Source organism: Chrysochloris asiatica, unplaced genomic scaffold (genome assembly GCF_000296735.1).
Source record: "Chrysochloris asiatica unplaced genomic scaffold, ChrAsi1.0 scaffold00181, whole genome shotgun sequence".
Lineage (NCBI taxonomy): Eukaryota > Metazoa > Chordata > Mammalia > Afrosoricida > Chrysochloridae > Chrysochloris > Chrysochloris asiatica.
In genome coordinates, this window is record NW_006408699.1 from 3,496,876 (window position 1) to 3,510,226 (window position 13,351).

At 38.0% G+C, this 13,351-nt stretch overlaps 1 protein-coding gene across 2 annotated transcripts in view; it reads left to right on the top strand.

The window, feature by feature from the left end:
* WDSUB1 (WD repeat, sterile alpha motif and U-box domain containing 1) overlaps positions 1–13,351 on the top strand; it is an 85,376-nt gene that overhangs the window by 4,987 nt on the left and 67,038 nt on the right. For both annotated transcript variants that reach the window (XM_006872030.1, XM_006872031.1), the window contains exons 2-3: positions 1,956–2,140; positions 9,985–10,077. In XM_006872030.1, the coding sequence (XP_006872092.1) occupies positions 1,956–2,140; positions 9,985–10,077 (278 nt within the window). The remainder of the gene's footprint in view (positions 1–1,955; positions 2,141–9,984; positions 10,078–13,351) is intronic.

The window sequence follows — 13,351 nt, forward strand, 5'->3', positions numbered from 1 at the left end:
TGGGTCGGAACCGACTCCACGGCACATAACGACAATAAAGATTTACAGCCTCGGAAACCCTGTACAGGGTCGCTATGGGTCGGAACCGACTCCACAGCACACCCATGGCACACCACCACCACCACCACTTATTCTTTTAGATAAATTGTAAACAGAATTGTTTTCTTAATTTCCTTTTCAGAAATTGCTCATTGATGTATAGAAATGACAGCTGTTTTTTTGTATCTTGGCCTTTTACCCTGCAACTCTGCAGAATTTCTCTATTAGCTCTAGAAGCTTTCATGTGGCTTTTTCTGAATTTTCTATCTATGGGATCATACCTGAGTAGAATGCTTGATGGGTGAATGACCAAGCCAAGTTGGAAGAACTCTGTGAAGTGTATGGTGATACATTATTATCATTTTTAGAAAAACACACTTGAGACACTTCTTTTGGATAAAAATAGACCAATTTATTTAAACTAGTAATATTGTGTTGCATATTATATGTATAAAACCATAGCTTTTAAGTGGTTAACTTGTTAAAATAGTTTACTCTCACAAATGGCATCAAGTCAGCAACTGTGATCATGTAGGTTTGGTCACTAGGTTGAAGGAGGTCATGTGAAGACGATCATGTGTTTTAAATGGTGTGGTACTGTAGGATAAGCACTGGACTGCAAGGTTCGTTTGAACTACAAGGTTGGCGGTTTAAACTCACCAGTCACTCCTCAGAAACCCAATACAGGGTTGCCATGGGTAGGAAACTAACTCGATGGCACTTAACAACAACAATAAACACTTAGATTAACAGGGAAACAACGAAGGAATAAAAGACCTTTTAAGTTATTTTGTTAAGTGCCTTTGAGTCTGTTCTGACTCATGGTGACCCTATACAGGGTTTCTGAGTAGCATTTGGTGTATTTGAACCAATGACCTTGTGGTTCAAACTGACCTTGTGGTCCAGTGTTTATCCTCCAGCGTCACACCAGTACACATCAGTTATTTTAGATGAATGAAATATGAATGTCAGCTAGGAGTGTTCTGTTTTACTTGTCAGGTAAAGACTTCTATAGCATACAATCAGTTACTGTCCAGTTGAATCTCACAGTGACCTCATGTGTATCAGTGTAGAACTGTGCTCTACAGGGATTTCAGTGGCTAAGTTTTCAGAAGTAAGTTCTTGGGCCTTTCTTGCAGGCCTCCTTTGGACTAGAACCTATTTAACCATTTGTACCACTCAGGGACTCCCTTCTGTAACATATCTTCCCTATTTTAGGTTATAACTAATGATATAAAATGATCCATTGTAGTTAGATTTGGTCATTGCATGGGGTACCCATTCACTGCCAGTCAATTCTTACTCATAGTGACCAAATACCTTTTTCAATAAAAAATATTTGTATCTTTTTAAAAACATATATGTATAGTTGATATTAAGGAGCTCTGATAGCGTAGTGGTTACGAATTGGGCTGCAAACCTCAAGTGTCAGTAGTTTGAAACTACCAGCTGTTCCGTGGGAGAAAGATGAGGCTTTCTGCTCCCATAAAGATTTACAGCCTCGGAAACCCTGTACAGGTTTGCTATGAGTCGGAATCGACTCCACGGCACATGACAACAACATAGTTGATATTCTTTGTTTTCTTTGATTTAATTAAGCTTTATAAATTTCAGTATATTCATACTGACTTGCCATACATATAAATCTGAAGATATGTGGACTTTGGTTTGAACCTCATGGTTAGCCTTGAATACATTGGCTTAGATAATGTTTAAATTCGCCTTATTTTTTGAAAGCATACCTCAGTTTATAGCATATAAGTATTCTATTTCTATAGGCATTTTTTAGCCTTTCTTTCAAGTTCCATGATAGTATTTATCCTTTTTTATACATATAAGTCTGCTTTTAGAACGTATAGTATAAAGTAAAAGATGCTCTGAAATGACCCCCCCCCTTTTTTTTTGCTTTATTTCAGATGTGGTAGTGTTAAGGATGGATCCATAGTGGCCTGTGCATTTTCTCCTAGTGGAAACCTCTTTGTCACTGGCTCCTCAAGTGGAGATTTAACATTGTGGGATGATAAAATGAGGTGTCTGCATAGTGAAAAAGCACATGATCTTGGAATTACCTGCTGCGATTTTTCTTCACAGCCTATTTCTGGTTAGTTATTTTACACTTTTAAGCTCTTATGATTCCTATTCATAACTTGCAAATGACTTTTAGTTTTTTTTAAAACTCATTTTCATTTAATCATTAGTATAATGAGGAGCGCTTTTAATTCATTCTTATAAGGGATAGCCTTTATCTTTTTTGATAAAAGTTCAGTCATGAAAAAATAGTATGTGGGAAAGTCTGGTTTTGTAGTGTGTTTAGTAAATGACTCAACATAGTGCAGTAAATATAGGATATGGTGATATCGAGAACTTAATGTTATTGGGTTTACTTATGAGTTGTTTATGATTTTTAATACCCTATTATTAACATTTAATGGCAATACAAAACAAACTTAGAAACGAGCTACATTTTTCTACTTATTAATTTAAGCTTATAAAAATTAATATATAAAGTAAGATGTTGGGTAACACATTTAAGTTTTTTAAACAAGAAAAAATTTTTTTAATGTGTAAACTGTTGGTTTTAAAAAGATACAGTGAATTAAGAAGTTTTCTTAAGTTCTATTTTCTTTATTAGGATGAAGTTTCCCTTTAGTCCTTTACAGGTCTGACTAGTTGTTGTCTCATAACATAATGCAGCCATATATGTACATTTAAAGTTTTCCAGTAGGTACATATATAAATTTAAAGATTTTTAGTAGATGAAATTAATTTTATCAATATATTTTACTGAATATATGTTAGATACTATTTCAAAATTGATAATGTGAAGCTGTTAATAAGGTGTTTTACTGTTTTTATACTGCCTTTGAAATCAGTGTGTGTATTATAGGACATTGAATTTTGGACTAGCCACATTGTACTTGCTTAACAACTATGTATGATTAATCACTACCTTGTTATATAGCACAGGTCCAACAGTTGTTGTTGTTATGTGCCATGGAGTCGGGTCCGAGTCATACAGGGTTTCCGAGGCTGTAAATCTTTACAGGAGCAGAAGGCCTCATCTTTCTTCCGTGGAACAGCTGGTAGTTTTGAACTGCTGACCTTGAGGTTCACAGCCCAACTCGTCACCACTATGCTACCAGAACTCCTTTTAGACCTATGATTCTGGCATTCCAGTGTTTAAAACTCATCATTGGCTTTTCGTGATAAGATTTAGGCAAGATAGAGTTTCAAAGCCAAAAGAAAAGCCCATAAGTAAGTAGCTTGCCAGATCCCTTTCCCTGCCTCAGCATAAGCCACTCTTGGCTTCACTCATTCTCTTTTGCCTCACCAGCTTTCTTTTATTCTTGGAATGTTTACAAGATTTTCCCAATGGTGTTACATAAGTCCCTTCACCTGATTCACTCCTATTTATCCTTGATGTGGAAAACCACTTCAGATGATCCTCTCCTGCTCCCATCCCCCACCCCCTGCATTCAATTTAAATACTTTCGATATAAACTTTTTATGCACTTTTTTAACAAAATCAGTGCTCACAAAGGTGTATCACACTTTTAAATTATGTACTTTAGTTATGTAGATTGCTTAATTGTGTTTTCTAAATTAGATCATTAGTTACATGTGGTTAGGGCCTAATTGGTTTTATTAACAGTGCCTGGTACATGGTGGTGATGATTATGTGCCTTGGAGTCAGTTCCAACTCATAGCAACCCTTCATAGGGTTTCTGAGGGCTATAAATCTTTATGGGAGCAGGAAGTCTCATCTTTCTCCCACAAAACAGCTAGTAGTTTCGAACTGCTGACCTTGAGATTAGCAGCCTGACTCGTAACCACTATGATACCAAACCTTGAAATATTGATTGATGAATATGATTCCTGTAAGTGGTCTTCTAAAACTGTTTTGTTTGCTTTTGTTTTTTAACCTTTCAACATTTTATAGCAAAGTAATAGATTTCCATGTACTCGGTCTTACATTAACTTCCTTACTAAATTTGATTGATAGGTTTTTCTTTTAATATAGTGTTTTGTGTTGTTTTATTCTAGTAAGACAGTCTCGTTACAAATAAGAACCATTTGTAACCATTTGTAAACCATTCTTCTGTTTCTATGGTGTACTTCATAGGCACTTAGTGAATCTTTGAATTTCACAAATACTGGGATATTTAGGTATCTTTTTTCATTCTACATGCTCATACAATAGATTTTCAATCAAAATATCATTATTACATTTGTTAATGTTAGAGTAAAACTAAGGCAATCTTTGTTTTACCTTTAATGGGATGGGCAGCTGATGAGACCTGGAAAGGTTCACTAATCTAGGCCCATATTCTCTTTAAGTCTTTGTTACTTCTAGTGAAATAGACATTCCCCTTCTATGTAAATAAATTCCCTGAAGCAAATTAGTATTTGCTTTAAAAGTGATTGTTTTAGGAATTTGTGGGAACTGCTGTTTTGTCTTAAAAGACAAAGTATATATGAAGGTGAGTCAAAAATGATCTGCACTCTGACTTTTGAATTTATTTTAATCTACTTTTAGAAAAGACAGATACATCATTTTCCAACTTAATCTCCTTGCTTTTCAATATACTTTGTCTGTCAACAAACTTTTGTATTCCCATATTTAAAAATGTTTTAGGCAGAGCTGTGAGCCAGCAACGCACCACTGTCTTCACTTCTTCATCAGAAGTGAGTCTTTGTTCTGGAAGGGCAACTTTCAGGAGATCAAACAGGTGAAAGTCTAATGGAGCAAAATCAGGACTGTAGGGAGGATGCTTTAACATCTCAAAATGAAGTTTTTGCAGAGTGTTAACAGTGTGAGCAGAGGTGTGCAGACGTTTATTGTCATGCAAGATCACAATGCCCTTAGAATGCCGTCCTCTTGTGTTTAATCTGAAGTTTAGGCTTCAGCTCTTCAGTGAGCATCTCACTGTCATGATCACTATTGATTGTTGAACCTTCTTCCTGATGGTGTTCCAATACTGGCCCTTGAGCATCCTAGAAAACTGTAAGCATCAATTTTCTAGCTGATGGATGACTTTTGAGTATTTTCTTTGTTGGTAATTGAGGATGTTTCCATTCCATACTCTGCCATTTACTTTCAGGCTTGTAGTTATGAAATCATGTCTCATCACCAGTAACGATTTTTTAATTATTTTTTTAAAGACACTTTTAACCTTCCTTCAAGTATTGGTCCAAATTTTGTTTGCAAATGTCCAAAAGCTTCTGTGTATGCTTTTCCATGTGTTGATTCGGTAGCCATCTCACACAAACTTTGTGAAACCCAAGTCTGTCGTGTATTATTTGGCAGAACCATGGCTGATTTACAAATAATTTGCCACATAATCCATTGTCATTCGTGTATTTGACAGAATCACTTCTGTGCACGCTCAGTGTTGTCATCAGCTATGGCCATGGATTGGCGTACGGCTCCTTCTTTATGGCTGACACTTGTGTGACCTTCCTTGAACTGCTCTGTCCATTCATACATGCTTTGTGACAAAACACTTTTTCCATGTTGTGCACAAGGTCTATGATAAATATCAGTACCAGACACATCCTCGGACGATAGCAGTAACCTTGAATAGAAAACACAGAGAAGACAGTACAGCCAGCAAAAGTTTTAATGTAACTGGAGTGCAGATAATTTTTGACTCACGTTCATACTTTTGATTATGTTACTGTTTACTTAATGTTGTTGTTAAATACCATGGAGTCGGTTCCGACTCATAGTGACCCTGTACAGGGTTTCCGAGGCTATAAATCTTTACAGGAGCAGAAAGCTTCATCTTTCTCCCATGGAACAGCTGGTAGTTTTGAACTGCCAACCTTGAGGTTAGCAGCCCAATTCCTAACCACTATACTACCAGAGCTCCTTGTCAATATTGACTCTCTAGTTTTTGTGACCTTTGCTCAAATATGAAAAAATATTTCCATTTGCCCCCAAGATAAATAATAAATTTTCTCTCCAGTTTTTAAAACATAAAGTTTGGATAGGTTATTACTTTAAATATTTTTTCCTAAAGAAAAATACATTGCTAAATATTATACTGAAATCTTTTAAGAAAGTGATGCGGCACAGGAGGCACTCACTCATCTCTGCCAAGAAATTTGGAAGACAACTGTCTGGCCGACTGATTGGAAGAGATCAATGTTTATGCCCATTCCAAAGAGAGGTGACCCAACAGAATGCAGAAATCATTGGACAATCTCTTTGATATCTCAAGTGAGTAAAGTTTTGCTAAAGGTAATACAGAAAACGGCTACAATCATACAATGACAGAGAACTTCCAGAGGTTCAAGCTGGATTCAGAAGAGGCCGTGGAACGAGAGAAATCATTGCTGATGTGTGATGGATCTTGGCTGAAAGCAGAGAATATCAGTAAGATGTTTAACTGTGCTTTATTGACTACACAAATGCTTTCGATTGTGTGGATCATGACAAGCTATGGACAACTTTGCAAAGTATGAGTATTCCAGAACACTTAATTGTACTCATGAGGAATCTGTACCTGGACTAAGAAGCAGTTGTTCGAACAGAACATGGAAACACTGAATGTTTTAAAATTAAGAAAGCTGTGTGACAAGGTTGTATTCTTTCACCATACTTATTCAACCTGTGTGCTGAGCAAATAATCCAAGAAGCTGGGTTCTATGAAGAAAAACGTGGCATCAGGGTTGGAGGAAGACTCATTAACAACCTGCGATATGCGGATGATACAACCTTGCTTGCTGAAAGTGAAGAGGACTTTAAAACATTTACTGATGAAAATCTAAGAGCACAGCCTTCAGTATGGATTATATCTCAATGTCAAGAAAACAAAAATCCTCACCACTGGACCAATAAACAACATTCTTATCAACAGAGAAAAGATTGAAGTTGTCAAGGACTTCATTCTTGGATTAACTATCAACACTCACGGAAGCAGCAGCCAAGAGATCAGATGACGTATTGCATTAGGCAAATCTGCTGCACAAGACCTTTTTAAAGTGTTGAAAAGCAAATATGTCAGCTAGAGGACTAAGGTGTGCTTGACTCAAGCCATGGTGTTTTCAATAACCTCATATGGATGCAAAAGCTGGACAGTGAATAAGGAAGACTATAGAAGAATTGATGCCGTTGAGTTGTGGTGTTGGAGAGAATATTGAAAGTGCCATGGGCTGCCAAAAGAACCAATAGATCCATTTTGGAAGAAGTGCAGCCACAGTGCTCCTTGGAGGCCAAGATGGCCAAACTTCATCTCTCATACTTTGGACATACTGTCAGGAGGGAACAGTCGCTGGAGAAGGATATCATGTTTGGTAAGATAGAGGGTCAGAGAAAAAGAGGAAGACCCCCCAATGAGATGGATTGGCCAGGTGGCAGCATCGATGGACTCAAGTGTGGCAACAGTAGCGAGGTTGGCCCAGTATCAGACATTGTTTCATTCTGCTGTGCATAAGGTCACTATGTGTCAGTGCGGACTAGATGGCACCTAACAACAACAACAACAACAAATATTATATTTAAATATTAAACATAGGCTCATATTTTAAGCTCCATGATATTCCATTTTCTTAGTTGATTACTCACTAATTCCTGATATGGTGCTGCGAGCTCATGCACTAGATTGCAAGGTCAGTTTGAACTGCAAGGTCGGTAGTTCAAGCTCATCAGCCACTCTTTAGAAACCCTTCACAGCCAACTTGGTGGCACTTAACAACAACAGCAACCCTTTTGTGACTCAGTGTTCATATGTAAGGAGCCCTGGTGTTGCTATGGGATAAGCACTGGACTGTTAATTGCAAGGTCAAGTGTTTAAACTTAACCCATCTTTCCATGAAAAAAAAGATGAGGCTCTCTGTTCCCGTAAAGATTTACAGCCTTGGAAACCCTATATGGGGTTGCTATGAATTGGAATCCACTCAGTGGCAATGGGTTTGGGGGACATACATCGCCCACTAACATTTTCAAGCTCTCAGGTTTCTTGGGAAGCTGCTATCCCTGTTATATGCTGACACCTGACAGGGACTTAAATAGCTGTATGACACTGAAGAAACTGGCCATACCTACCACCAGAGTTAATTTGGGATATATATGTGTCCCACATAATTGTAGCAAAGTACCTATTACTTCAAAAATTTCCCCCTTGATTTCAGTATGCCTTCCATCATTGAAAACATATATCTTCAACACAGAATTCAAAGCAGAAAATAATTTGCTCATGAAAGGTTTAAACTACAGAATCCATTTTTTATTTAGTCCAGAAGCAATGAAAATAATAGCTAATCTGGATTAGCACTTAAGTATTTTATTATCAGCAAAATATTGAATAAAATATTTTGCCTTAAAGAGATCCAGTGCTTGTCAAGAATTGATTACAACCACAAAGATGTACCGAAGAGGACTTGAAACATTTACTTATGAAGATCAAAGAGCACAGCCTTCGATATGGATTACTTCTTAATGTCAAGAAAACAAAAATCCTCACCACTGGACCAATAAACAACATTCTTATCAATGGAGAAAAGATTGAAGTTGTTAAGGACTTCATTCTTCTTGGATCAACTATCAACACTCGCGGAAGCAGCTGTCAAGAGATCACACGACGTATTGCATTGGGCAAATCTGCTGCACAGGAACTTTTTAAGTATTGAAGAGCAGAGATGTCAGCTTGAGGACTAAGGTGCGCCTGACCCAGGCCATGGTGTTTTCAATAGCCTCATATGGATGCGAAAGCTGGACAGTGAATAAGGAAGATTGTAGAAGAATTGATGCCTTTTGAGTTGTGGTGTTGGAGGAGAATACTGAGGGTGCCATGGACTGCCAGAGTGCTCCTTGGAGGCCAGGATGGCTAAGCTTCGTCTCTCCTACTTTGGACATATTGTCCTGAGAGAACAGTCGCTGGAGAAGGATGTCATGCTGGGTAAGATGGAGGGTCAGAGAAAAAGAGGAAGACCCCCAACGAGATGGATTGGCCAGATGGCATCATTGATGGCGTCAAGTGTGGCAGTGGTAATGAGGTTGGCCCAGGATCGGACATTGTTTCGTTCTGCTGTGCATGGGGTCGCTATGAGTCGGTTCCGACTCGATGGCACCTGACAACAACAACAACAATGTGTCAGAACCAGCTTTATGGCTCCTAATAATAGGTGTATAAATTAAATCCCATATACTGACTTTTACAAAACTAGATTACAGTCTTAAATAGTAAGCTTTTTTAATGTACCTTACACATATGACTGCCTTTTTCCTGATGGGGCAGCATCAGTTATATTAGCTAAAACTCATAAAATTAAGTTGATGGTATCAGTGTTTATATTACCCACAAGTATTTATGGACTTCAATAGTGGACATATACTCTGCAATTATCTAAGTAAGCATAAACTAGTGACTTTATTTGATACTAACTTTAACTGATCGCTTTATTTCTGTAGTATTTTTCACCAGATGGGCTGAATTGATGTTATTTTGGATTTATACAATTCTATCCAGTCTTTGTCTTGATTAAATGAAATGAAAAAAATCTCTTATTCTAGATCAAGTTTTAAAGAATTGATATGCCTTGAAAAAGTTATAGTGTGAATGATTAAGCATTTAGCATTCGTGTTATACTGATATTTCTTCCTAGTATTTTCCAAGAATGTCAGTCTCATAGACTGGGCTAGAGGATGCACTAGGCTTAGTGGCTCCATATTGCTTCCTGCATCCTTGAGTTATATCTTTAGTGGGATGTAGATAAAAAGGCATTTTATTGTGGCAACTTAAGAGGCTAATGTTATACTCCCTTATAGTACCTTGCTTAAAAGAAATTCTTTAACTGCCGTTTTGTCCTATGGTTAAAAAAGCAATGAGTACAGCTTTAATGAATATAATGAACATATCTCAGTATAAGAAATAGAATTTTTTTTCTTAAATGTGCTATCAGTTCTTTGTATTTAATTTTTAACAAATTTGTATTTGTTAGATGGAGAACAAAGCCTTCAGTTATTTCGACTGGCATCGTGTGGTCAGGATTGCCAGATCAAACTTTGGATTGTTTCTTTTACCCATATCTTAGGTATGTACTCAATTAGTAGTACTCTGAAACTATTTGTGATCCAGATAGAAACTGTATTTTGATTTATCTTTTTACCTACTCTGAATTTTAAAAGTGATTGGAAATCTTTTAAAATAAGCTTTTCATCAGAGTTACACTTTAAAAAGTTAAAGTATATAGTTGCAGTAAGGGGGCTTTAAAAATTTCGTGGAAAAATTCTATTGTTTTTTCATTTCATTTTTCTACAAACTTTTACATGCATAAAATGTAAACATTGTTTGCTCATTGCCACCACTTCAACACACGTTCTTTTCCCAGAGACAACCACTTTTCACCTTTTCTGGTTTCAACACTTTTGGTGATTTTCAGTTTCTATAAATACTGCTTAAGGAGCTCTGGTAGTGTAGTGGTTATGAATCCGGCTGCAAACTGCAAGGTCAGCAGTTTGAAACTACCGACTGTTCTGCGGGAAAAAGATGAGGTTTTCTGCTCTCGTAAAGATTTACAGCCTTGGAAACCCTGTGCAGGGTCACTATGAGTTGGGACTGACTCCATGGCACATAACCACCAACCACCACCATAAATACTGCTTGTATCATTTAAAAAATTCACTGTAGTTACTGTTTGTTGACAGCGCATAGATCTTTTCCTATGCATGGTAATAGTCCTTCAGGAGACTCAGTCAGAAAGCATTTGTCCTTTGGTTTTGGAATTCCTTCATAATTGTTTTTTTAAAAAATTTTCTCCAACTTCATTTTTCTCTTTTTATAACTCCCACTAATTTTGAGTGCTGGAATTCTGTGTCTGTTTTCTCCCATATTTATTTATCTTTTTTCTATTGTATGAACAAATGTCTTAGCTTTATCTTTTAACTTTCTTTTTAATTTTCATCCTTTCAAGCATATTTTCAGTTTGTAGAAGCTTATCTTTAAAAAAAAAATCTTTTAAAAAAGTTTTTATTGTGAATTAAGTGATACTTTGCATAGAGGAACAGGAGCTGTACATTCATTCTATCATATTTTGTTTCATTGCAATGATTACAATCCCCTCCATGCATTGTCAAAAAACCAAAGCGTACACCCCGGCCTTCAGCACACAGCCCCTCACCCTCCCTGAGTCCAGAGTCCACAGCCATTCCATCTCTCCACATCACGTCTCTGCCTCCATCTCTCTACAAGCTTATCTGTGTATTGTTTCTTTTCCTTAGTGCTCCCTTTTATTTTATGAATGCTCAATCTTCCCAACACTCTCAGGACACCAGTTAGAGGTTTTTTAAAAGCATTTATTGTAAATTGAATGAAGGGTTACAGGGCAGATCATCAGTTTTACATTCAACAGATCATTGCAATGATTACAGTACCCTCCATGTACCATCAGCGGACAGTATTTACCTCTATTACCAGTTTGTTTTTTTTTGATGTACACATACCACATTTAAAATGTATATTCATTAAATGTACAGAAGGTACATTTTGCAAGCCAGCCTCCTGCCCGCAGGCATACTGCTCAGATCAGTGGGCCCATAGTCTTCTGCTTGCTCTATACCATTGCCTTTGCCACCGTCTCTGTTGTTGCCACTGTTCTGGTTAGGATCCCTTGCTGCTCTCATACTCTTCCTTCTTGATGACTCTTGGGTCCTGGGTTCCGGAAATGACAGATTAACTGCTCTCCCCTTTTAGTTAACACCTCTTCTACATTTATAGTTGTGACAGTCACCTTAGTCCTGATAACAGTTATTCACAATTGAATCATAAAATCCTATCTCCATCATCATCAAACCCATCTGGACAAGGGGAAAACTCATCATTGGGGGATTCTATCTCACCCTCTCATTCTGACACTAAGCACCCTTATAAAAGCTTGTAAGCCAGACACTTTGTGCCTTTATAACTCCCCGTTTTGATAGTCAAAGTCTTAAGTTTTCCATCCCAATCAACCCAGTTTACTGTAGGCAAGCTTGACCCTTAATATGAACAATCCTTCCCTTTTGGCTGGAAATTTGGGCAAATCATCCATGAACAAAGGCCCAGTTCATCAAGTTATAGCAATTTATACTTGCTTCCTGTATGACGCTTCTTTATTTTCATCTGATTGAGTTCTGGTCAGCAAACCATCCAAGCTAGGTCAAATGGGTACTCTGCAAGTTTGGGAGTTCATATACGCCTACCCTCACTTCAGACCAGCTGGCCACTTCACTCGTAATTCTAGCCCCCAGTGACTAGGTCATTGTCCTTGGGCTCGGGAGTTCACACATCTCCCTGAACTTCAATCCAGCCAGTCTTTCCTCTTCCCTCTCTTATCTCAGGTCATCAGGTGTCTATGGACATGGCGAAACTCAGCCCCTGTCTTCATTGCTACATTTCCTCCACTTCCATGTACAAGTTGACCAGGGTGATCACCAGTGAGCCTACAAGACAGTTTGTGTGTTTCAGTTTTAGAGAGGGATTTACCCTGATTGGGTGGTTTTTCTTGCCTTGTTTGCTCCAAGGCAAACAAATGGCTTGATATTGTCACAGCCAAACAGTCTCCCTCTACCCTCTTTGTTCCTCCTTCCCCCACCACTGGTCTTTCTTTCAAGAAGTATTTTCTGTTCCTCTAGTCATTCTGGGCTGGTCTGCATGTCTTTCCAGTTTGGAATGTCCCACCTGCAAAGGTTCTGGGAGGGATTCCAGATTCCACCTAAGGCCCCCCATACTCCACGAAGGCTTAACAAAAAGTCTCCTTACCCTTTCATACTATGTCTTGATCCCTGTATCATAGAGCCCTGTTGTTCTAAGGCTGTGCATACATCACAATCTACCTCTATCCCATTTAACCCATGTATGTATGCCTCCTGAAGTCTTCCCTATTATCCCCATTCATCTGCTCCCTCCTCCTTCTTGTGCATTGCCTTCTCACTCCATTTGATTGCTTTCCTCCCTTGTCACCTGAACTATTATGCGTCTATCCCCTAGCCTGTGAGTTATTGTCCATCCCTCCCACTCCTGGTATCCATCAAAGAATTACTCTTTCCGTATGGAAATCTTTTCATATGCTTTCACAATAATGGTCTTATGCAATATTTGTCCTTTTGTGCCTGACTAATTTAATTTAGCATTATGCCCTCAAAGTTCATCCATGTTATGAGGGATTTTGTAGTTGTTGTTGTTATGTGCCGTGGAGTCGGTTCTGCCTCATAGTGACCCTGTACAGGATTTCCTGTAAATCTTTATGGGAGCAGAAAGCCTCATCTTTCTCCTGCAGAACAGCTGGTAGTTTTGAACTGCTGACCTTGTAGTTCACAGCCTGATTCGTA